This window comes from Mobula birostris, chromosome 20 (assembly GCF_030028105.1).
Source record: "Mobula birostris isolate sMobBir1 chromosome 20, sMobBir1.hap1, whole genome shotgun sequence".
Lineage (NCBI taxonomy): Eukaryota > Metazoa > Chordata > Chondrichthyes > Myliobatiformes > Myliobatidae > Mobula > Mobula birostris.
The window spans coordinates 51,044,754-51,070,819 of record NC_092389.1 but is presented as its reverse complement, the minus strand read 5'-3'; the positions used below and the strand labels follow the sequence as shown (position 1 = coordinate 51,070,819).

Here is a 26,066-nt window from a genome sequence, read left to right as displayed (position 1 = left end):
GGGAGGGAGAGAGGGAGAGAGAGAGAGAAGGGGGAGAGAGAGAGTCAGAGAGAGGGGGGAGAGAGAGAGAGAGGGAGAGAGAGAGAGAGGAGGGGAGAGAGACAGAGAGAGAGAGAGAGACCATGCTTTTAAACGCCTGGCATCTGTCAGTAGTTCTCCGTGAGGACCACAACCTTGTGGTCGGGTCTGGAGGCTGGCCTGTCTCAGTGGCCTGGAGGGCTGCGCTGGCTGGAGTCGGGGCTGTGCGCTTCGGCTCTCGGTCGGGTCACCTGTGCCAAACAGGTCAAAGGGTAGAGGTCGGACTAAAGCCCAATTGATACCCCAGTGTCAAATGTACGCCGTAGGGTGACGCGCCCCTCCCCAAAAAGGTAACTCAGGCACCGCGGCGACGCAGACCACAGCAGCCGTGATTGGTCCACTTGGTAGCATCGCATTTCCTCCTACGCATTTCTCCGCCATGTGTGTACACCGATGCGAAACAAATGGTTGGAGACGATGAACCAAATCATCAAATCTACCTGCCGACATCCGGAATTATTTGAAATGCATTTCCTCGTCCGTGTCTCTCGCAAAGAAACTCAACACAGTGACATAGAAACCCCACCGCCAACGAGCATTTTTTTTAATAGATTGTGAGAACACTCAGTCCTCTTTTATTGTCATTTAGAAATGCATACATGCATTAAGAAATGATACAATGTTCCTCCAGAGTGATATCACGGAAAACAGGACAAACCAAAGACTAACACTGACAGAACCACATAATTATAACATACAGTTACAGCAGTGCAAAGCAATACCATAATTTGATGAAGAACAGACCATGGGCACGGTAAAAAAAAAGTCTCAAAGTCCCCGAGTCAATCGACTCCCAAGTCCCCGATAGCAGGCGGCAAAAGGGAGAAACTCCCTGCCATAAACCTCCAGGCACCGTCAACTTGCCGATACCTTGGAAGCAGCTGACCACAGCCGACCCTGAGTCCATCCGTCTGAAAACTTCGAGCCTCCGACCAGCCCCTCTGATACAGCCTCCCGAGCGCCATCCAGTCGTATGCTGCATCAGAAAGTTGGCGGCGTTGGAGGTTCACCGTCTGCGTGAGATGATGGGACTTTCGAGAGACTTTGAGACTTTTTACCGTGCCCATGGTCTGTTCTTATCAAATTACGGTATTGCTTTGCACTGTTGTAACTATATGTTATAATTACGTGGTTTTTGTCAGTTTTTAAGTCGGTTTGTCATGTGTTTCTGTGATATCACTCTGGAAAAACATTGTAACATTTCTCAATGCGTGCATTACTAAATGACAATAAAAGAGGACTGCGAGTCCTCATAATCTAATCTAATCTAATCTAAAAAAAGAAGCCTCTCCCTTCACCTCCCTATTCTGGTAAATTCCCCCTTTTCCTTCTGGTCCTGATGAAGGACCTCAGCCCGAAACGTGGACGGTTTATTCAGTTCCGCAGGTGTTGTCCGATCTCTGCATGAGACAGTCCCCGGCCCAGCTGAGACAGGATGGGGTGGGTCATGGGGCCAGCAACCTCTTCCGGAAAAGCCCAGGGCTACAGAAAGGCCTGCAGAAGGTCCAGAGAGCTCATCCCTGGGAGAAGAATGACCTTCAGAGATAGGCGACAGCTGGGAACAACTTGGAAGGACAGGCCCAGGTGAGAGGACGATCTCACCTCACAAGGAAGCGCTGGGGTACAGCCCGCCGGTGTGGCAAAGAATTCCGACCAGGCACATCAGGGACCACAACGGTTGGCAGAACAACGGAGAACACCAGAGCTACCCACACTGGACTGAGAAACACAGGCGATTTCCCCGACTAGCAATATGGGACAACGGGCTCAAGCTACCCACACTGGACAGAGATACACGGACAAGTTCCCCAACTAGCAATATGAGATAACGGACTTGAGCCACCCACACTGGACTGAGATACACGGACAATTCCCCCGACTAACAATACGAGACAATGGACTCGAGCTACCCACACTGGACTGAGAGACACGGACAATTTCCCCGACTAGCAATATGGGACAACGGGCTCGAGCTACCCACACTGGACAGAGATACACGGACAAGTTCCCCAACTAGCAATATGAGATAACGGACTCGAGCCACCCACACTGGACTGAGATACACGGACAATTCCCCCGACTAGCAATAGGAGACAATGGACTCGAGCTACCCACACTGGACTGAGAGACACGGACAATTTCCCCGACTAGCAATATGAGACAACCGACTCGAGCTACACAAACTGGACTGCGGTACACGGACAATTTCTCCAACTAGCAATACGAGACAACGGACTTGAGCTACCCACACTGGACTGAGAGACACGGACAATTTCCCCGACCATCAATATGAGACAAAGAACTCGAGCACGCAAACTGGACTGAAATACGCGGACAATTTCCCCGACAATCAATATGAGACAACAGACTTGAGCTACCCACACTGGACTGCAATACACAGTTAATTTGCCCCGACTGGCCCAGTAACAACACAGCAACATGCACAAGGCTAAATGCAGACATAAGTCATGGGAGAATTCGTCCATTTGGCCCATCAAGTCTGCTTCTCGGTTCCATCCTGACAGCTTTACTATCCCTCTCAACCCCATTCTCCCCTTGACCTTCAATGCCCTGACTGATCAAGAAGCTCTCTACCTCCACTTTAAATACACCCAAAGTCTTGGCCTCCACTGCTGTCTGTGGTAATAAATTCCACAGATTTCCCAGTCTCTGGCTCAGGAAATCCCTGTTCATCTCTGGTCTGATGGAACGTCCATTGTTTCTGAGTCTGTGCTCCCTCTGGTCTCCCCCCAGCCTCCCAGCTGTTGGACTTGTGTAGAGATAAATGACTGGAGATCAACAGAGGTTCTCGCTGGAATTTTACATGACCTGCTGACAAGGTGTAAGTGTCGGGAGAGGGGAAAAGAAATCCTTGAAGCGGGAAAGTCCCGGACTGCTTTCAAACTACCTCGCACATGAATCCCGTTCAGATTTCTGCTCGCCTCTCTTCGGGGTCAAGTGTCAAGCACGCCTGCGGTTGCTGGAGGTCCACGCCCAGGTCCTGACGAAGGGCCTTGGCCTGAAACATTGACTGTTCGCCCTTTTCCATCTGCTTGAGTTCCTCTGGCATTCTGGGTGCCCGGCTCTGGATTTCCAGCATCTGCAGGCTCCCTCCTGTCTGAGGTAGTGGACAGGTCATCGAAAAACCCTGGTCATTGACCGCAGGAGGGGGGAGCTCTGCGCCTGCTTCCGTCCACGTCGACGGGGCTGAGGTTGGCCTCTTCAGGTTCCTCGGTTAAAAACATCACCAAAGGCCTGCGCTGGTCCAACCGTGTAGAGACAACGGCCAAGAGAGCTCCGCTACCTCAGGAGGCGAAAGGAATCCTCACCGATGTTTATAGATGCATCACCAAAGATCTCACCTGGACTGTACACGCCGGCTTTGTGGCAAAAAAAAAGCACAACGATGTCCCTTCCACCTCAGCTGACTGAAGAAGTTTGGCACGGGCTCCTCAAATCCTCAAGACCTTCTACAAGGGGCAGCATTGACAGCACCCTGACCAGGGAGGGGGAGCCAAAGAAAAAGCCCACACGTTCCGCGGAAAGAGAAGGCCAGACAAGATTTTCACTGTACCTCAGTACACGCAACACGCTGGACCCTCAACTTCCTCACGTACAGGACCCAGGCTGTAAAAATAGGGGACAAGCTCTCCTCTACAATCACTCTGAGCACCGGTGCCCACAAGGCTGTGTACTCAGCCCCCTGCTGTACTCACTGTACACCCATGATTGTGTAGCCAAGTTTCCATCAAACTCAATATATAAGTTTGCTGATGACACCACAACTGTAGGCCGTATCTCCGGTAATGATGAGTTTGAGTACAGAGAGGAAATTAAGAACCTGGTGGCATGGTGCGAAGACAACAACCTATCCCTTAACGTCAGCAAGATGAAGGAATTAGTTGTTGACTTCAGAAGGAGTAGCGGACCGCACGACCCCATTTACATCGGTGGTGCGCAAGTGGAACAGGTCAAAAGCTTTAAGTTCCTCAGGGTCAATATCACAAATGACCTGACTTGGTCCAACCAAGCAGAGTTCACTGCCAAGAAGGCCCACCAGCGCCTTTACTTCCCAAGAAAACTGAAGAAATTTGGCCTGTCCCCTAAAACCCTCACTAATTTTTATAGGTGCTCTGTAGAAAGCATTCTTCTAGGGTGCATCACAACCTGGGATGGAAGTTGTCCTGTCCGAGACCAGAAGAAGCTGCAGAAGATCGTGAACACAGCCCAGCACATCACACAAACCAATCTTCCGTCCGTGGACTCACTTTACACCGCACGCTGTCGGAGCAGTGCTGCCAGGATAATCAAGGACACGATCCACCCAGCCAACACACTTTTCATCCCTCTTCCCTCCAGGAGAAGGCTCAGGAGCTTGAAGACTCGTACGGCCAGATTTGGGAGCAGCTTCTTTCCGTCTGTGGTAAGACTGCTGAACGGATCCTGACCTGGATCTGGGCCATACCCTCCAAATATCCGGACCTGCCTCTCGGTTTTTTTACACTACCTTACTTTCCATTTTTATGTTTTCTGTTTATGATTTATAATTTAAATTTTTAATATTTACTATCGATTTGCAATCCAGGGAGCGGGAAGCGCAGAATCAAATATCGCTGTGATGATTGTACGTTCTAGTATCAATTGTTTGGCGACAATAAAGTACAAGGTATAATAAACCAGCTCTGATTGCAAATGAGATCGGTTCACTTGAAGCATAGGGACCTCGAGTGTGAGAATCCGAGATGGACGTTGATGAAGTACAACATTAACCAGACTGATAGTTCACTGAGGCATGAAAGGAATTTACAATTTGTCAGCTTTTCGCTCAAGATGTGCTTGTTCCCGTCCTGCGGGAGTGCTCGAACAGCCTGGATAATTTCTTACTGTTCGTTCCTCATGTGTGTTACTCTGAGGAAATTATACTGAGGATCTCATCGCTGGAGAGCTTCGGGGAAAACCAAAGGACAGGAAGTCTTTCTTCAGTCCCCGGTGCGATTGCCTGCCGATGACAGGAAACCCGTGCGGGAGAGTTCCTTTTTCATAAAGTGTAGACAACCTACAGCACAATACAGGCCCTTCGGCCCACAATGCTGTGCCGAACATGTAATTACTTTAGAAATTACCTAGGGTTGACCCATAGCCCTCTATTTTTCTCAACTCCATGTATCTATCCAGGAGTCTTTTAAAAGACTCTGTCGTATCCTCCTCCAGCCATTCCACGCACTCACCACTCTTTGCGTAAAAAACTTACCCCTGACATCTCCTCTGCACTTGCTTCCAAGCACCTTAAAACTATACCCTCTCATGCTAACCATTTCAGCCCTGGGGAGAAACGCCTCTGACTATCCACACGATCACTGCCCCTCGTCACCTTACACGCCTCTGTCCTTGGTTGCGGTGGGTGTCCCAGCGTGCGAAGTCAGCCCCGGTGAGACCCAGAGGCCAGGAAGGTGGCTCTGCCACACCCCCGCGGAGATCGAAGGCCGCGACAAGGCGCAGGAGACGTCGCGGTCGCCCGCTGCACCCCAGGAAGACGCCAGGCGCGAGGGCCATTTGTAACGCCGGACCCGGGACTTCTGAGGTCGAGTGAGTGGGTGGAACCGCCCCCGAACAGAAACGGCTTTTCCACTTTCGAAACAGGCTGCCTGTCGTCGTCGGCCATGATACCGTATTGCAGAGGCAGTCACTTGGGTTCAAGCCTGCTGTCCTCTGTAAGGAGTTTGTTCGTTCTCTCCCCGTGAACTTTCCCCGGGTGCTCCAGTTTCCTCCCACAGTCCGACAACGTACCGGTTAGTTGGTTAATTGTCCGGTAATTAGGCTGGGGATTAAATAGGTTGGCTGCCGGGCAACATGGCTCGTTGGGCTGGAACAGCCTACTTCTGCAGTGTATCTAAGCGGGTCAGGAAGCTTCGGGGTGGGAGGGTGGGGGGGGTTGAATTGTCCACGTTTCAGATCAAAACCCCTGCATCAGGCCCCAGCGGGAAATGTCAGCCAGGGAGAGGGGCGGGGTTGGCGGCGAGGAGCGAGCACCGAGGCCTGGTTACCTCAGCGCAGCCTGAGCGAGCCGCTTTGCCTCTGCGGCGGCCAAGCCGGGTGGGCGAATCCGAGGGATTCGTGGCTTGTCCTCGGCTGGGGGCGTGGGGGGGCGAGCTCGGACTTGGAGCTGGGGCCTGCAACCATTGGCACTTGTCTCAGGGCCAAACCAGCTGGGGCCTGCTCCCCGATGGGAGTGGGACGGACAGTCCGTGAGCAGGGTGGGTGTGATCCCTCACGGTCCTGGTGTGGACGCTGCGTAGCCTCCTCCCCGATGGGAGTGGGACGGACAGTCCGTGAGCAGGGTGGGTGTGATCCCTCACGGTCCTGGTGTGGACGCTGCGTAGCCTCCTCCCCGATGGGAGTGGGACGGACAGTCCGTGAGCAGGGTGGGTGGGACCCTTCACGGTCCTGGTGTGGACGCTGCGTAGCCTCCTCCCTGACGGGAGTGGGACAGACAGTTCGTGAGCAGGGTGGGTGGGACCCTTCACGGTCCTGGTGTGGACGCTGCGTAGCCTCCTCCCCGATGGGAGTGGGACGGACAGTCCGTGAGCAGGGTGGGTGGGATCCTTCACGGTCCTGGTGTGGACGCTACGCAGCCTCCTCCCCGATGGGAGTGGGACGGACAGTCCGTGAGCAGGGTGGGTGGGATCCTTCACGGTCCTGGTGTGGACGCTACGCAGCCTCCTCCCCGATGGGAGTGGGACGGACAGTCCGTGAGCAGGGTGGGTGGGACCCTTCACGGTCCTGGTGTGGACGCTACGCAGCCTCCTCCCCGATGGGAGTGGGACGGACAGTCCGTGAGCAGGGTGGGTGGGACCCTTCACGGTCCTGGTGTGGACGCTACGCAGCCTCCTCCCCGATGAGAGTGGGACGGACAGTCCGTGAGCAGGGTGGGTGGGACCCTTCACGGTCCTGGTGTGGACGCTACGCAGCCTCCTCCCCGACGGGAGTGGGACGGACAGTCCGTGAGCAGGGTGGGTGGGATCCTTCACGGTCCTGGTGTGGAGGCTACGTAGCCTCCTCCCTGATGGGAGTGGGACGGACAGTCCGTGAGCAGGGTGGGTGGGACCCTTCATGGTGTTCCTGGCCCCCCTCCCGGCACCTTTCTGCAGACGTGTCCTTGACTCGGAGCATCCAGCCCAGCACAATCTCTGGCCGGCAGTACTGCCTGGGAAGCTGTCAGAGTCACAGTGACGGCAATGTCACAGAATGTCACAGGTAGCTGGCTGGGTTCCCCGCGGAGGTACAAATATAAACCTGCAAACTGTGCAAAAAAAAAAACCCTCTCATCTTTGTAAAAATAGCTACCACGTTGACTGACCTGTCGTCCTTCATATCCCAGTGCAAACACTGTCGAGCAAAATCAGAGCACCCGGTGTTATGCTCAGCCTAAATCCTCACTATATTAAACCTCCTTGAGTCACAATGGCCTTCATCTCCCCTACAGTTTTTTTAAATTTCAGAATAAACTTCATTCAAGAATAAAATTATATACAATAAACCATTCAATAACTTTCCATCCTTTACATTATGGTCTGTACGTATCCATACTTTTGGCCACCCACATGGCACTCCGTTGTTTCACCTTACCATATCATTGTTGAGGGGTATACTCCCCGCCACCCGACCCCTCCCACTCCCGCGGGTGAAGAACCCTAAACCGTGGTCCTCCCTCACCGGGCCCTTGCGGTGGCTGCACGGAGTTTCAGTGCGTCCCTCAGCACGTACCCCCGCAGCCGAGAACGTGCCGGTCGGCAGCATTCTCCCACGGACATCTCCATGTGCTGGTAGATCATCAAGTTTCGGGCCGACCAAAGAGCGTCTTTCACCGAGTTGATGATCTGCCAGCAGCACCGGATGTTGGTCTCCGTGTGCGTCCCCGGGAACAGCCCGTAGATCAGAGAGTCCTCTGTTACGCAGCTGCTGGGGATGAAACGTGACACTAGCCCGTCCATCCTCCTCCACACCCTCTTTGCGAACTGGCAGTGTGCAAAGAGGTGGGTCACAGACTCCTCCTCTCTGCAGTCCTCCCGCGGGCAGCGGGGTGTGGAGACGACGTCCCGGGCGTACAGGAGGGATCTGACTGGGAGGGCCCCTCTCACCGCCAGCCAGGCGAGGTCCTGGTGCCTGTTGGTGAGATCTGGCGATGAGGCATTTTTGCATCTCCCCTACAGTTGACATTCTATTCAACTCCACTTCAGGGAATAGCACATCATGGCACAGTACAGGCCTTTTGGCCCACAATGGTGTGTCAACCCTTTAAACTACCCTAAGATCAATCTAACCCTTCCATTCTGCACAGCTCTCAATTTCATTGTCATCCATGCACCTAAGAGTCTCTTAAACGTATCAATCCTCCTGGTACGGTAGTTATAATTACTTTTAGATTAGATTAGATTAGGTTCAACTTTACTGTCATTGTGCTGAGTACAGATACAAAGCCAATGAAATGCAGTCAGCATCTGGCCAGAAATGCAAAGAATAGTGTTATTTACAAAATAACTGTGAATAAAGAGTAGTGCTACACACAAATATAAAAGTACTGAGACAGTACAATACGGGTGCAATACTGCTTAGTGCTGTGATGTGAGGTTCAGCAGGGTCACAGCCTCAGGGAAGAAGCTCTTCCTGTGCCTGCTGGTGCGGGAGCGGAGGCTCCTCTAGCACCTACCGGATGGGAGGAGAGTAAAAAGTCCATGGTTAGGGTGAGATGCATCCTTGATAATGCTTTTCACCCTGCCCAGGCAGCGTTTATGGTAGATGTTCTCAATGGTGGGTAATTGGGTGCCAATAATCCGGTGGGCAGTTTTCACCACCGCTGGAATGCTTTGCGGTCCGATACGGGACAATTGCCACACCACACTGAGATGCAGTTGGTGAGTATGCTCTCAATGGTACAGCGGTAAAAGCCCGTCAGTATCCCGGGACAGAGGTGAGCTTTCTTGACGCTCCGCAGGAAATAAAGGAAATCTATGAATAATAATATTTATTTATTTTTCTCTTACTCTTCATCTTAGATTGGTTGCGTCTACAAACAGGGCGTACATAAGCTATCTCGAGTATTTATTGGCACGGCAAGCCACTTCTGTCGCAGAGTTTGCCAAGGACAATCATGGTCGCGGGAAGACAGTGAGCGCCAACGTCAGGGCACACAATGATGATGTCATACGACAAGGCGCATCATGATGACGCCCGGCATGCTGTACCATACACCCGCCACTGTCTATGTAAATAGCCTGCCTCTGACTCACCCCACCCCCTCACCCTCCACCAATCATCGAGGCCGAGTCACCGGGCCGTACCTACGGGTTCTTGATCGGTCAGGGCACGAAGGGATACAGGGAGGGAAGAAGGCGGGCGACTGGGGCTGAGAGGGAAAATGGGTCGGGCGGGACAGATTCCGCTCCTATGTCTTATGGGCTTGAAGTTTCCGCTCCTATGTCTTATGGGCTTGAAGTTTCTCTCTCCCCCTCTCCAATCCAGACAGCATTCGGGTAAACCTCCTCAGCACCCTCCCTAAAACCTTCCGCGTCCCCTCCCTGTAATGAGGCGACCAGGACCGAGCAGAGTGTTCCAAGTGCGATCCAACCCGGGGTCTGACTGATCTGCAGCATTTTTATTTATTTTTTTATATATAGGCATCCGTTAGTCTCGCGAGAGCATGGATCTGCGCCTTGGAAGGTTTCCAGGGCGCAGGCCTGGGCAAGGTTCTATGGAAGACCAGCAGTTGCCCATGCTGCAAGTCTCCCCTCTCCACAACACCGATGTTGTCCAAGGGGAGGGCATTAGAAACGTAGAAAATAGGTGCAGGAGTAGGCCATTCGGCCCTTCGAGCCTGCACCGCCATTTATTATGATCATGGCTCATCATCCAACTCAGAACCCCGCCCCAGCCTTCTCTCCATACCCCCTGATCCCTTTAGCCACAAGGGCCATATCTAACTCCCTCTTAAATATAGCCAATGAACTGGCCTCAACTGTTTCCTGTGGCAGAGAATTCCACAGATTCACCACTCTCTGTGTGAAGAAGTTTTTCCGCATCTCGGTCCTAAAAGGCTTCCCCTCTATCCTCAAACTGTGACCCCTCGTTCTGGACTTCCCCAACATTGGGAGCAACCTTCCTGCATCTAGCCTGTCCAATCCCTTTAGGATCTTATACGTTTCAATCAGATCCCCCCTCAATCTTCTAAGGACCCATACAGCTTGGCACCGGTGTCGTCGCAGAGCATTGTGTGGTTAAGTGCCTTGCTCAAGGACACAACAGGCTGCTTCGGCCGTGGCTCGAACTCACGACCTTCAGATCACTAGACCGACGCCTTAACCACTTGGCCACCTGCCCACACTTTTATTATAAACAACTTTATTACTGAGCTCTTGAACTCAATCCCACCCCCTCTTCCCCGGCTAATGAAGGCCAGTAGACCGTACACCTTGCGAACAGCCCTAAGATATTGCTGCTCTCCACCCGAATAACAATACTCCTCGACTAGAATTCAAATCCATAGTGTCCCAAAGGGATGAAATTATAAGACGGGGTCTTTGTTTTTGACAGCCACGGACTGGATTGGCTCTCTGCACTATCACTTAGCTGGCAAATCAAAGGCAAGATTCAATAAAGGTGGAACGAAAATAAAAGACATTTAATTTGTATGCTACTGGCTTGATGCACTTGTTTAATTCGGGCTGTTAATTCCAATTACACCAAGTCGAGTGCAAGGGAAAGCATCCTGTGCCATGGCTGAGCAAAGCGGGCAGGGATTTATTTAATCTTGCAGTTGTCTCCGCACAAAAGTCAGCAGGGTAGGGAGCATCGAAGCTTAATCCAAAATTAGCTGAAAATTACTTTGCCACCAGATAGAAAGCCCAAGGTGTTTTGTTCCATTATTGAGCTCAGCGGCCAGCAGCGAGGAGGAGGTACAGGAGCCTGAAGACAGGCAGACAATATTTTAGCAACGGCCTCGTCCTCCTTCCAGCTGCCCCCCCTCCAGCCATTGATTTCCGAATGGCCAAACAACCCATGTATACCGCCTTCTCTCATTGTACTACTTATTTAATTTAGTTTTCGTTCATATACAGTACTGTGCAAAAGTTGCAAGCTCGACCCTCCACCCAGCACGGGTGGAAAGCATGCCAGGGAGCCGGCTGGATTCGAACTCAGGAGCCTTCGCTCCGAAGTCCGGCGCTGAAGCCACTATGCCACCAGCCGACGATATATATATATATATATATATATATACATACACATGTAGCTCGGGTGCCAAAGACTTTCGCACAGTTCTTGCTTTTGTCGACATGGAGCCGAGGGCGGGTTTGCAAATGTGGCAGGAGGCAATGGATGTCGGGGAATGGCGAGGGTGCAGCGCCCGCGGGAGGGGTGTGGGACGGGTGGCAGAGAAGGAGTGCCAGGGTGGGGGTGCAGACACACCCAGCCCTGAGATGCCCGGCAAGGTCATTTGATTACAAACAATTGGTCTATTGATCATTACGGAATGTCTCTCTGGTGCTTCCCCTCTCCATTCTCCTTTTTCCAACCAGGATTCCCCTCTCCCTTCCCCTTTTCCCAACCATGATTCCCCTCTCCCTTCCTCTTTTCCCAACCATGGTTCCTCCTCTCCCTTTCTTTTTTCCCAACCATGATTTTCCTCTCCCTTCCCCTTTTCCCAACCACGATTCCTGTCTCCCTTCCCCTTTTCCCAACCATTATTCCCCACTCCCTTCCCCTTTTCCCCAACCATGAATCCCCCTCTTCCCTGCCCCTTTTCCCACTCTCAGTCCACAACAGAGACCCATATCAGAATCAGGTTTACCATCACTCACATCTGTCATGAAATCTGTTTTTTTGCAGCAGCAGCAGTGCAGTGCAATACATAAAATTACATCGGCTCTGTAATTCACAGTTTTTGTTTATGATTAAATATTGCAATGTACTGCTGCTGCAGAGGATAAATAATCATATCTCATGACATGTGCCAGTGATTTTCAGCCCAATCCTGATTCTAACCTGCGCCTTTGCTAACCTCAAGTACGTTGAAAATCTGTTTCCCTTTGTCACGTGTACGTCGAAACGCACAATGAAATGAGCCGCTCGTGTCACTGACCGACGCAGTCCAGAGGACGTGCTGGGGCACCTGATGAACGGATGTGGAGGCTGCTCCAGGTTTCAGATCCAAGGGCTCATTTTGGTTTGGAACGTTACTGCTCACTTCTGTTGCTTGCAGAATTCGTTTTCTTTCAGAAACATAGAAACATAGAAAACCTACAGCACAATACAGGCCCTTCGGCCCACAAAGCTGTACCGAACATGTCCCTACCTTAGAAATTACCTCGGGTTACCCATAGCCCTCTATTTTACTAAGCTCTATGTACCTATCCAGGAGTCTCTTAAAAGACCCTATCGTATCCGCCTCCACCAGCCCATTCCACGCACTCACCACTCTCTGCGTAAAAGACTTACCCCTGACATCTCTTCTGTACCTACTTCCAAGCACCTTAAAACTGTGCCCTCTCGTGCTAGCCATTGCAGCCCTGGGAAAAAAGCCTCTGACTATCCACACTATTAATGTCTCTCACCATCTTATACACCTCTGTCAGGTCACCTCTCATCCTCCGTCGCTCCAAGGAGAAAAGGCCGAGTTCACTCAACCTATTCTCATAAACCATGCTCCCCAATCCAGACAACATCCTCATAAATCTCCTCTGCACCCTTTCTATAGCATCCACATCCTTCCTGTAGTGAGGCGACCAGAACTGAGCACAGTACTCCAAGTGGGGTCTGACCAGGGCCCTACATAGCTGCAACATCACCTCCCGGCTTCTAAACTCAGTCCCACGATTGATGAAGGCCAATGCACCGTACGCCTTCATAACCACAGAGTCAACCTGCACAGCAGCTTTGAGTGTCCTGTGGACTCAGACCCCAAGATCCCTCTGATCCTCCACACTGCCAAGAGTCTTACCACGAATGCTGTCATATTTGACCTACTGAAATAAACCACCTCAGACTTATCTGGGTTGAACTCCATCTGCCACTTCTCAGCCCAGTTTTGCATCCTATCAATGTCCCGCTGTAACCTCTGACAGTCCTCCACACTCTCCACAGCACCTCTCTTCTCTCTGCGCACCGGGTTTTGATCTTTGTTTACTTTCTTTTTCAAACTGGATTCGTTTGAAATCTCAAGGCTGTGCAACTTTGTACGCTCTCTGATAACGAACGTACTTCGAGATCTTTGAGGTGTCTCCACGCTTCTGGTGCCAACACGCTGACCCTAACCCGTCCATCTTCGGAGCGCACGGGAGGGAACGGGGGCGTCCACCAGGCGAGGGCGGATACGCCTCCAGGCGGCAGCGGGAACCAAACCCGACTCGCCAACATTGTCAGGCGCCGCGTCGGTAGCCAACCCCACCCGGTCCCCAGGCAGATGGGGTGTCCCGCGTGGGCTGCAGGACTGGGCCAGGATGGGTGTCTGTCATCCCTCATTGGCCTCTCCCTGCTCCTGACGTGAATACCGTTGAGTATGGGAGCAAAGAGGTCCTTCTGCAGCTCTACAGGGCCCTGGTGAGACCCCCCCTGGAGTACTGTGTGCAGTTTTGGTCTCCAAATTTGAGGAAGGACACCCTTGCTATTGAGGGAGTGCAGCAGAGGTTCACGAGGTTAATTCCCAGGATGGTGGGACTGTCATATGTTGAAAGATTGGAGCAACTGGGCTTGTATTAGATTAGATTATGAGGACATGTAGTCCTCTTTTATTGTCATTTAGTAATGCATGCATTAAGAAATGATACAGTGTTCCTTCGGTGTGATATCACAGAAACACAAGACAGACCAAGACTGAAAATCTGACAAAAACCACATAATTATAACATATAGTTATAACATAAAACCTTAGAAACTACAGCACAGAAACAGGCCTTTTGGCCCTTCTTGGCTGTGCCGAACCATTTTCTGCCTAGTCCCACCGACCTGCACACGGACCATATCCCTCCATACACCTCCCATCCATGTATCTGTCCAATTCATTCTTAAATGTTAAAAAAGAATCCACATTTACCACCTCGTCTGGCAGCTCATTCCACACTCCCACCACCCTCTGTGTGAAGAAGCCCCCCCGCCTAATGTTCCCTTTAAACTTTCCCCTCCTCACCCTTAACCCATGTCCTCTGTTTTTTTTCTCCCCTTGCCTCAGTGGAAAAAGCCTGCTTGCATTCACTCTATCTATACCCATCATAATTTTATATACCTCTGTCAAATCTCCCCTCATTCTTCTACGCTCCAGGGAATAAAGTCTTAACCTATTCAACCTGTCTCTGTAACTGAGTTTCTCAAGTCCCGGCAACATCCTTGTAAACCTTCTCTGCACTCTTTCAACATTACTTATATCCTTCCTGTAATTTGGTGACCGAAACTGAACACAATACTCCAGATTCGGCCTCACCAATGCCTTATACAACCTCATCATAACATTCCAGCTCTTATACTCAATACTTTGATTAATAAAAGCCAATGTACCAAAAGCTCTCTTTACGACCCTATCTACCTGTGACGCCACTTTTAGGGAATTTTGTATCTGTATTCCCAGATCCCTCTGTTCCACTGCACTCCTCAGTGCCTTACCATTAACCCTGTATGTTCTACCTTGGTTTGTCCTTCCAACGTGCAATACCTCACACTTGTCTGTATTAAAGTGCAAAGCAATACCGTAACTCAATGAAGAACAGGCCATGGGCATGGTAAAAAAACGTTCAAAGTCCCGATAGCCCCAACATCTCACACGGACGGTAGAAGGAAGAAAACTCTCCCTGCCATGAGCTTCCAGCGCAGCAAACTTGCCGATGCAGCACCCTGGAAACACCCGACCACAGTCCGACTCTGAGTCCGTCCAAAAACTTCGAGCCTCCGACCAGCCCTCCGACACCGAGCACCGTCTCTGCCAAGCGCTTCAACCCTGGCCCCGGCCGCCAGCAACAGGAAAAGCCGAAGATTTGGGGCCTTCCCCTCCAGAGATTCTCGACCGCACAGTAGCAGCGGCAGCGAAGCAGGCATTTCAGAAGTTTCTCCAGGTGTTCCTCTGTGCTTCTTCACATCTGTCTCCATCAAATCAGAATTGTGCACGGTACCCTACTTAACAAATATGATATCATTTCACCAGAGAGGCCGCACGCGCTGCGTCGCGCCGCCATCCCGCCATCTGTATCCACTGGAATTTAGAAGGATGAGAGGGGATCTGATTGAAACACAAAGGTTGTTGAGGGATTGGACACGCTGGAGGCAGGAAACATGTTTCCGATGTTGGGGGAGTCCAGAACCAGAGGCCACAGTTTAAGAATAAGGGGCAGGCCATTTGGAACGGAGTTGAGGAAAAACTTTTTCACACAGAGGGTTGTGGATCTGTGGAATGCTCTGCCTCAGAAGGCAGTGGAGGCCAATTCTCTGGATGCTTTCAAGAAAGAGTTAGATAGAGCTCTTTAAAGATAGCAGAGTCAAGGGATATGGGGAGAAGGTAGGAACAGGGTACTGATTGTGGACGATCAGCCATGATCACAGTGAATGGCGGTGCTGGCTCGAAGGGCCCAATGGCCTACTCCTGCACCTATTGTCTATTGACCGAGCGCCCGTCGCACTTTCCCAGAATGTTTCTCCAGCCCCTGTGAACAGACGTGCTCAATGATAGACTGATTTAGGGACCTGCCACTCAGCAGGTGCTTCTTTCTTTTCGTTGTCGTCGGTGATCACACCATTTTCTGTGAAATCTAGAGCAGGGGTTCCTAACCATTTTTTTTACGCCCCGGGCCAATACCATCAAGCAAGGAGCCCACGTGGACCCCAGGTCTGGGTACCACTGCTCTATAGACTATCGCCTATGAAACATCCCACACCCCCACCAGGAGATCAGCAGTTTCCGATTTACTCGAACCACCCCGTCTGGCACCAACAAACCTCGAAGTCACTCGGGCCACCTTTCTTCCGCCACCCATCCTGACGTTCGGCCAGGGGCAACCACCGGACCCCTCGACCGTGCCCGCACACTGTTACGCATCGAGTCGCGGCCACATGATTGGCTGATTAGGTATCTGCGTCGGCGAGCGGGCACACCTAGTAAAGTGGCCACCGTGCGTTACGATCAAAGGGGAAAGAAAATAAATTATTGTTCAGGATCAGTGCTCTGATCTAAAAGTGCAGCAGCCGTTTAAGCGCTGAAACCAGATGGCTTCTTATTTCAGACAGCTGATACGACTGAGTGGACGTTCTTTCTGTTCAACGCTCTGAGGCAAGATGATTTTTTTAAAATAACAATGAATTATATCTTGGCCAGCCACGGCTTATCGTGCTGAAACTATCTTCTTAATTTCTTCAATTGACACAACAGGGCTCTTCACAAAAAGCAGGGCAATTAGAGGAGAAGATGGCAGCGCGACGCAGCACGCGCGGCCTCTCCAGTGAATGATATCTGTTATCTGTCAAGTAGGGGACCGTGCACAATTCTGATCTGATGGAGACAGACGTGAGAGTACGGAGGAACATCTGGAAAACTTCTGAAATGCCCGCTTTGCTGCCGCTGCTACTGTGTGGTAACTGGAATCTCCGGAGCAGAAGGCCCCAAATCCTCGGCTTTGCGTGTTTCAGCGGCCGGGGAGAGGTCGAAGGCACTCAGCAGAGGATGGCGCTCGGGAGGCTGTATCGGAGGGCTGGTTGGAGGCTCGGAGTTTTCAGACGGACGGACTCAGTGTCGGCTGCTTCCAAGGCATCGGCAAGTTGTCAGTGCCTGGAGGTTTATGGCAGGGAGTTTCTCCCTTTTGCCGCCTGCTATAGGGGACTCGGGAGTCGATCGACTCGGGACTTTGAGACTTTTTTTTACCGTGCCCATGGTTTGCTCTTCATCAAATCATGGTATTGCTTTGCACTGCTGTAACTATATGTTATAATTATGTGGTTCTGTTAGTGTTAGTCTTTGGTCTGTCCTGTTTTCTGTGATATCACTCTGGAGAAACATTGTATCATTTCTTAATGCATGTATGAATTTCTAAATGACAATAAAAGAGGACTGAGTGTTCTCATAATCCAATCTAATAAGCTGCCGTGGGTGTGTGTCAGGAGGACCGGGAAGAGCGGGCGAACAGTTACAGGGGGTAGATGGGACCGCCCAGCATGGAGTCGATGGGCCGAATGTCTCCTCTGATCATCCTTCTCCCCCACTCTTCCCTGGGGGCGTAAAGCTTCCAGCCAGCTTAGAAATCATCGGGTAACTGTCACCCACAGGAATACTGGCCAGAGAGTTCCAAAGGCCTGTAATCCTTTCTTATCCCGAGGTTATCCTTATCCCGTGGAGGTGACCTCCATTCCCACATAGCTGTCGGCCTCCCAGTGCTCTCCGAAACTCTCTGCGCGTAGACGCTGCCTCAGCCACCTGGCAGTGTTGGAATTAGGACTTAGAATTAGCGCACACAATCTTGTTTGGAAGGTAAGAAGAATACCCTTAATTGAAATGAATGTTCTAGCTTTGATATCCGTGATCTACAATATTCATAAGGTACTTACGAATACCATTAAGGCAACGAGTAGTCGAAAAGGCCTGGCACATCTCCTTCACCAGCCTGCCCATTATCAAGGACACATATACAGAGAGGTGCTGGAAAAGGGGCCAGTAACACCATGAACCACCCACCCTGCTCACGGACTGTCTGTCCCACTCCCATCGGGGAGGAGGCTACGTAGCGTCCACACCAGGATCGTGAAGGGTCCCACCCACCCTGCTCACGGACTGTCCGTCCCACTCCCATCGGGGAGGAGGCTACGTAGCATCCACACCAGGACCGTGAAGGATCCCACCCACCCTGCTCACGGACTGTCCGTCCCACTCCCATCGGGGAGGAGGCTACGTAGCATCCACACCAGGACCGTGAAGGATCCCACCCACCCTGCTCACGGACTGTCTGTCCCACTCCCATCGGGGAGGAGGTAATGTAGCATCCACACCAGGACCGTGAAGGATCCCACCCACCCTGCTCACGGACTGTCCGTCCCACTCCCATCGGGGAGGAGGCTACGTAGCATCCACACCAGGACCGTGAGGGATCTCACCCACCCTGCTCACGGACTGTCTGTCCCACTCCCATCGGGGAGGAGGCTACGTAGCGTCCACACCAGGACCGTGAGGGATCCCACCCACCCTGCTCACGGACTGTCTGTCCCACTCCCATCGGGGAGGAGGCTACGTAGCGTCCACACCAGGACCGTGAAGGATCCCACCCACCCTGCTCACGAACTGTCTGTCCCACTCCCATCGGGGAGGAGGCTACGTAGCGTCCACACCAGGACCGTGAAGGATCCCACCCACCCTGCTCACGGACTGTCTGTCCCACTCCCGTCGGGGAGGAGGCTACGTAGCACCCACACCAGGACCCACCAGACTCAGAAACAGTGACTTTCCCCAAGCAGTGAGTCTGATCAACACCTCCACCCACTAACCCACCCCTCCACACCCCCCAAACCACCACTACTTTATCACTTCCTGTTAGAGTCACCTTCTGCACAGACCCTCCGGTACCTTGTTGTCGTCCCTCTCCCAGTCTTGAGGCGCACTGGGCGAAATTTGTCACTGTTTCTACGAGGCTGGGTTGCTAGCTCGACGCTCGACCCGGGAGGGATGGAAAGCGCGCAAGGGGCGGGCCGGAATCGAACCCAGGACATTTTGCCTCAAAGGCCGGTTCTGATGCCACTAGCCGGCTACTCGTCTGTCCGTGCCCAGCATCACTTTAAGTTCATACAGTCAACCTGCGTATATAAGCTATCTTATGTATTTATACTTATTGTGTTTTTAAATAAATTATTATTGTGTTCTTTATCTTACTGCGTTTTCTTTTGTGCAGCATCAGATCTGGAGTAACAATCATTTTGTTCTCCTTTACACTTGCGAACTGGAAATGACATTGAATAATCCTGAAACTCAGGGTACTTTTCCTGTTCGATGCTCTGCGGGTTTGCAAACTGGGGTGACGTCAAGCCACATCACAAAGAGCACTGGGTGGAATGATTAAACCAGACGTTAACGGTTTGTGCTTCCCAACTTCCAATTTCCCAGACAAAAGAAATTAACCATCTGTCCAAAGGAAATGAAATCTTTGGTCTGCTGCAAAATCGATTAAAAGTGTCGGATTAGAATAAGAGAGCATTACACTTCTGAATGACATGGGCTTCCTGTATCTTTCTGAATCTATTTCAAAGATCTCTTCCTTGTTTTTAATGCTCCTACTGGTCTGGAACCGGAGCACGTCACAGAATAGTTTTTTTTGCTCGAAGCTTCAGCTCTTCTTCCGCCGGCCTCTTCAATCTAAACAAGCTCCCTCAAAAGATAATTGGCACGTCAGCTTTTCTGGTGCTGAGTTTGTCACAGCCGAGGGTGGTGGTGGGGATAAGCTCCCACTACCTATAAAGTGCTCCAGATGGCTTGTGTCCCCAACAGCCTCTGACAACCAGGCCCAACTCTCGGCCTTCACATGTGGCTCAGCCACTAGGCCCGGTGGAACTGTTTCTACTGACGAGAGAAGGGGCAAAAGCGCCTCAAAACCAGTCGCTTCGGACTGCAGCCCGCCTGAGAGAAGGAAGACTCCTGATTTTAAACCTCCGCTGCCTTGCGGCCATACCCCGCCTGCGGGAAAGGCCTCGGGAGCAAACCCCGAGGAAGAAATCCAGAGCCCGGGGTCCCTGAGGCAGTTTGATGTGGATTACAACTTCACTCTGGCAACTTCTGCGATGACACTGGTGCCAAGCTGTATCGGTACTTGCCCTTCCATTGGACTGCGTCGCTGACGTGGAGAGGGGGAGCCCATTGCACGGGCAACAGCCAGTTCTTCACATCTTCCCGCCCGGGCTTGGGCCCAGGAGAGAAGACGCCGTCCATCAGAGGCACAAACCTGTGATCCCCTGGATCGACAGCCGCCTGCTACAGCTTTATATCAATACTCAATACGTAAATCTATAGAACATAAGAGATAGGAGCAGGAGTCGGCCATCTGACCCGTCGAGCCTGCTCCACCATTCAATAAGATCATGGCTGATCTGACCACGAACTCATCTCCACCTACCTGCATTTTCCCCATAACCCTTAATCCCCTACTGTGCAAAAATCTATCCAACCTTGTCTTAAATATATTTACTGAGGTAGTCTCCACTGCTTCACTGGGCAGAGAATTCCACAGATTCACCACCCTCTGGGAAAAGGAGCTCCTCCTCACCTCCGTCCTAAATCTACTCCCCCCCAAATCTTGAGGCTGGTTTTCGTCTCACCGACCAGTGGAAACAACTTTCCTACCTCTATCTTATCTACCCCACTCATAATTTTATATGTAGGCTCAGGTGACACCAGCTCTGAACCGATTTGTTTAACCTTGCTTTTAACGAAGCAACACGCACAAAATGCAGGCCAGGCAGCATCTTCGGAAAAAGAGTACACAGTCGACGTTTTGGGCAGCCCTCCCCGCACCCCCAACCTTCTAGCTCTGACTTGTCATCTTTTTTTTCTCTCCAGTGCTGCTGAAGGGGTCTCGGCCCAAAACGTCGACTGTCTATTCATTTCCATCGATGCTGCCTGACCTGCTGAGTTCCTCCGGCATTTTGTGTGTGTGTGTGTGTGTGTGTGTGTGTCTCTGCACTTCCAGCATCTGCAGACTTTCTCTTGTTTGTGATTGCTTTTAAATGATACCCTTTTCACGTTTGCAATTTCTGCCCTTTGTAAGGCACTTTAACGCACAATGTCCGAATGAAAAGTGCTCTATAAATAAAATTATTACTGTTATTAAGAACATCAATAATTAAAATCGTCCCTTTAAGTTTGCTATAGCCGGGGGTGTTAATAAGGGACGAGCTCCCACTACCTGGTATGTGCGTCTGACAACCAAGTCCAGCTCCCGGCCTTCACGTGAGGCTTAGTTACTGAGCCTGGCGGAACCGTTTCTACTGACGGGAGCAAAGGTGGGTTACTGGCACCTTAAAACCAATCGTCTTTGGGCAGATGGGGCTTGTCAGCCAAGGTTGGCGGCTCATCCAGGAGAAGGAAAACTCCGATCTCAAGCCTCCGCTGCCTTACGGCTGCACCCGCTCATTAGAATCACTGTTCAGATATTTGCACCAACGAGCAGATTTACAGGTGGACTCAATAAAGTGGCCGTGGGGTGCCTATGTTTCGTGCAGGGTGGTTTCAGATTTTACGGAGTCGGAGGGCAGTACAGTGAGGGCTCTCGTCCTCGCCGATCCGGTGGTAATCACCAAACCCGTCAGCAGTACAGAAAGCCCTCCCCGCACTGAACATATCGACATGAAACACTGTCACAAGAAAGCAGCATCCGTCATCAGGGACCTCCCACCTCCCCTGCCACCTCTCTTGTCACTGCTGCCATCAGGAAGGAGGTACAGGAGCCTCAGGTCCCACACCACCAGGCTCAGGAAGAGTTATTACCCCTCGACCATCAGGAAGGAGGTACAGGAGCCTCAGGACCCACACCACCAGGTTCAGGAACAGTTACTACCCCTCAACCATCAGGAAGGAGGTACAGGAGCCTCAGGACCCACACCACCAGGTTCAGGAACAGTTATTACCCCTCAACCATCAGAAAGGAGGTACAGGAGCTTCAGGACCCACACCACCAGGTTCAGGGACAGTTATTACCCCTCAACCATCAGGAAGGAGGTACAGGAGCCTCAGGACCCGCACCACCAGGTTCAGGAACAGTTATACCCCCTCAACCATCAGGAAGGAGGTACAGGAGCCTCAGGACCCACACCACCAGGTTCAGGGACAGTTATTACCCCTCAACCATCAGGAAGGAGGTACAGGAGCCTCAGGACCCACACCACCAGGTTCAGGGACAGTTATTACACCTCAGCCATCAGGAAGGAGGTACAGGAGCCTCAGGACCCACACCACCAGGTTCAGGGACAGTTATTACCTCCTCAACCATCAGGAAGGAGGTACAGGAGCCTCAGGACCCACGCCATCAGGTTCAGGGACAGTTATTACCCCTCAACCATCAGGAAGGAGGTACAGGAGCCTCAGGACCCACACCACCAAGTTCAGGGACAGTTATTACACCTCAGCCATCAGGAAGGAGGTACAGGAGCCTCAGGACCCACACCACCAGGTTCAGGGACAGTTATTACCTCCTCAACCATCAGGAAGGAGGTACAGGAGCCTCAGGACCCACGCCATCAGGTTCAGGGACAGTTATTACCCCTCAACCATCAGGAAGGAGGTACAGGAGCCTCAGGACCCACACCACCAAGTTCAGGGACAGTTATTACCCCTCAACCATCAGGAAGGAGGTACAGGAGCCTCAGGTCCCACACCACCAGGTTCAGGAACAGTTTTTACCCCCTCAACCATCAGGAAGGAGGTACAGGAGCCTCAGGACCCACATCTCCAAGTTCAGGGACAGTTATTACCCCTCAACCATCAGGCTTTTGAACCAACGGGAGTAACTTCTCTGCCCCGTTATTAAAATGTTTCCACAAGCTATAGACCCATTTTCAAGGACTCTTCATCTCACATTCTCGATATTTATTGCTTATTTACTTATTATTATTTTTTTGACCTTTTTTCGCATTTTTACAGTTTGCTGTCTTTTGCACATTGGCTGTTGGCCTGGCTGGGTGCAGCCTTTCATCAGCTCTATTGCGTTTCTCTGAATGCCCGCAAGGAAATGACATTAATGTGCACTGATGGTGTATTTGCTTTGAACGGGCCACTCCCTTCCTTCCACCAGCTACTGATACTGACCACGAGGGCGCGGAGCCACCCTCCACCTGACTGGATCACCAACAGTGGGCTGAATTAGCACGGCCTTCTCTTCCACCCCCCCCCCCCACCTTGGCCGGACGCTGCACCGGACATTGACTCTCACGGACTCAGCGCTACTCGCGGAGACCCCGCGTTCACAGATCTCTCCGGCCGCCAGGATGCAGCGGAACGAACAGGTCCCTTGCTCCTCCTGGCCTCTCTTTGAGAGGAGAACCTCACCTGACGTGAAGGCCGCAAGGAACGTCAGCCCTGACCAGCGGGGCGGCAACATTAGAAAGCGACAAAAACTGTGCACAGATTAGAGAGGGTTAAGAACACAGGCCAATCTCTCAACGACACACAGCAGACATTAGACCGCACAGCTGTAGACCAACAGCAGAAGCAGCAGCAGCATTATAACCACATGCATCTTCCAAAAAAATAACTGGGTGGGAAAACAAGCCTTGAAGGGAGAGGAGGGGCCACTCAGCATTGGTCCCGTATCGCTGTGGGAAAAGAGAATGGAAGAGCTTGTGTCCCCTCTGTGGACGCTGCCTGACCTGCTGAGTTCCTCCAGCATTTTGTGTGTTTGTGCGTTGCTCTGGACTTCCAGCATCTGCAGAATCTCCTGTGTTTACCGTCTATGTGGTGTGCGTACGTCAGCGACGATGCACTCTGTCCTCTCCCCCTGCCACCAGTCAAAGTTCAGCACCTGACTGGAGACTTAACTCCGACTGACCATTCATCGCCGCCATCATCGTGATGTGCCGCGCCGTATGACATCATCATTATGTGCCGCGTCGCAGGACGCGGGCCACCATGATTGTTCCTGGCAGAAGTGGTTTGCCGTCACCTTCTTCTGGGGCAGTGTGTGTGTGTGTGTGTGTGTGTGTTTACAAGATGGGTGCCCCCCTCACCGCCCATTATCAATAAATACTCTTCAGAAATTAGCTGCCTGGGATCAGTGGTGGCATAACCAGGACTTGTGATACGCATCGCCTGATCATACCTGCTCCTTCGGCTTCATGTGACCCTGATTGGGGGGTGTAGGGGGTAGAGTCACAGGCCCTCAGGGCAGAGGGACGTCCGTTTAGAACAGAGATGAGGGGGGGAATTCCTTTCAGCCGGAATCTGTGGAATCCATTGCCACGGGTGGCTGGGGGTAACGTTTATGGTGGAGGTCGATAGGTTCCTGATTGGTCAGGGCATCAAAGGTGACGGAGAGAAGGCAGGGGAACCCCATCCCCTGCACACCCAACTCCAAGGCCTACCCAGTGTTTGAAGAAAGCCCTCCCTCTGTACTTCCCACTCCAAGGCCTGCCCAGTGTTTGGAGAGAGCTTTCCTCCATCAGTGTTTGGGAGGAAGTACAGGACCATGTCAGAGGTAGTTTTCTGTACTGAGGTGATAACCACAAGAGATTCCGCAGATGCTGAACGTCCGGAACGAAAAGGACAAAATGCTAGAGGAACATAGCAGGTCAGGCAACATCTACTGAGATGAGAAAACTGTTGATGTTTGGAGAGAGTCCTCCCCCTGCACACCCCAATCCAAGGCCCACCCAGTGTTTGGAGAAAACCCAACCCTGCACACCCCAATCCAAGGCCTACCCAGTGTCTGGAGAGAATCCTCCCCCTGCACACCCCAGTCCAAGGCCTACCCACGGGCGTTTGGAGAAAGCCCACCACCAGCCGCCAACCCGCGGGGGCCCGCCCACCACAACCCTCCCAGCACACCTCACTGCAAGGCTTGCCTTTCCACGGACAGAAACCGTAATTAAAAATGAAGTTGTACCAACCGTGGCTTGATGGCTCTGTAGTCGGCGATGTGGCTACACACGGAACAGATGGTTGGAGGAAGGGAGAACAGGAAGAGCAGCATGCACAGGAGCGGGAGAGATGGAATAGAAACATAAGCGAGCATCGAGAAATTCCACAACAACCAGTAATAATTAGATTGTTAAAACATCTCAAACAAGGGGATAAAGGTGGGGGTGGGGTTGAAAATTAATCTTATGCTGTAAAACGAAAAGAACCCTTCAGGCCCAGTCACATGGTACACCAAGTTGCAGTTGTCAAGGCAACAATGATTGAAAAACAAAATGGCTGCCACGGTTACATTAACGCCAGCTGAAAACAACATGCAAAGTCGCTCCTCGCTCAACGTTTCAGTCGGGAACACATTTCGGGGTGGGGAGGAGGCTTGAAGACCTAAGACCATTCCCTTCCGCACCCGCCCGCCTCTGCCTTAGGACTTTGGTGGCGAGAGCCGATCTGACCCGAGTGCGGCGGGTTTGGGGCTCCGAGCGTCTTTAGGGGGAGCCGGGGGGGGGGAAGAACCATTTTACATCGCAAGTGTAATAAGAGGCAAGCAGAGGTCTCCTGGAATGTTAAATCCGTGTTTCGAAAATACTTACCTCAGCAACAAATCAGATGTAAAACAGTTAACAAACGGCTTTATAAATAGCAGTTAACATCCTGAGAGCCGGGGATGAGGATGGCCGCTGCCCCAGCTGGCCACAAACCGTCGACTCTGTCCAAGGATCAAAGAATTTGGGCCAGCGGACTCTCTCCGGATGCCCTCTTGCCTGAAAATTTTTATGACTAATTGCTTCACACGTAAAACTTTTAAGATTGCCTCGCACAATTGCTCCCGGTTGGCCCATCGACACTCGACCCAAAAACAGGCAAACACATTTTGCATGAAGCAAGAAGCGTTCTTTGCCCTCTGAACGTACAGCTTAATTGAAAGAAAAGTACTTTTCATTACAGGGGGGAGAGAGAAAAAAAACACCCATTCAGCCACAACAATCTATTGCGAACTTAATTCAATTAGGCAGATGCTGACTCCAATCAATTTTAGCTGACTGGTCAGGTATGCTTTTGAGGTAAGGGATTATAAACTGATGGGACAGTTGCACAACACTGTATTGGCTCTAAGGTCTGTATTGATTTAAGCTGACAAATAAATTGCTCTTTGAAAATTAGGTTAGAGGTCACTTCTTGCTTCCAATCTGACAACTCCCAATTAGCTTTATAGGCTGAATTTTAATGGTCAAAGGCAAACACAGTCTCCTGGAGGATGCTGAGAAGTAGCGAGTTTAATAAACTTGGGGCTTCGTTTTGGCTGACAAGAGGTGGGAGAGTGCACAGCTGACTTCAGAGATTTCTGCAGTAATATCTCTGTGTG

The 26,066-nt window shown here is 51.5% G+C and overlaps 1 protein-coding gene across 1 annotated transcript in view; it reads right to left on the bottom strand.

Annotated features, from left to right (window-relative positions):
* Window positions 1-26,066, bottom strand: part of cadm1a (cell adhesion molecule 1a) — a 519,760-nt gene that overhangs the window by 12,764 nt on the left and 480,930 nt on the right. The window contains 1 exon segment of the mRNA XM_072238556.1: window positions 24,676-24,708. Coding sequence (XP_072094657.1) covers window positions 24,676-24,708 — 33 coding nt within the window.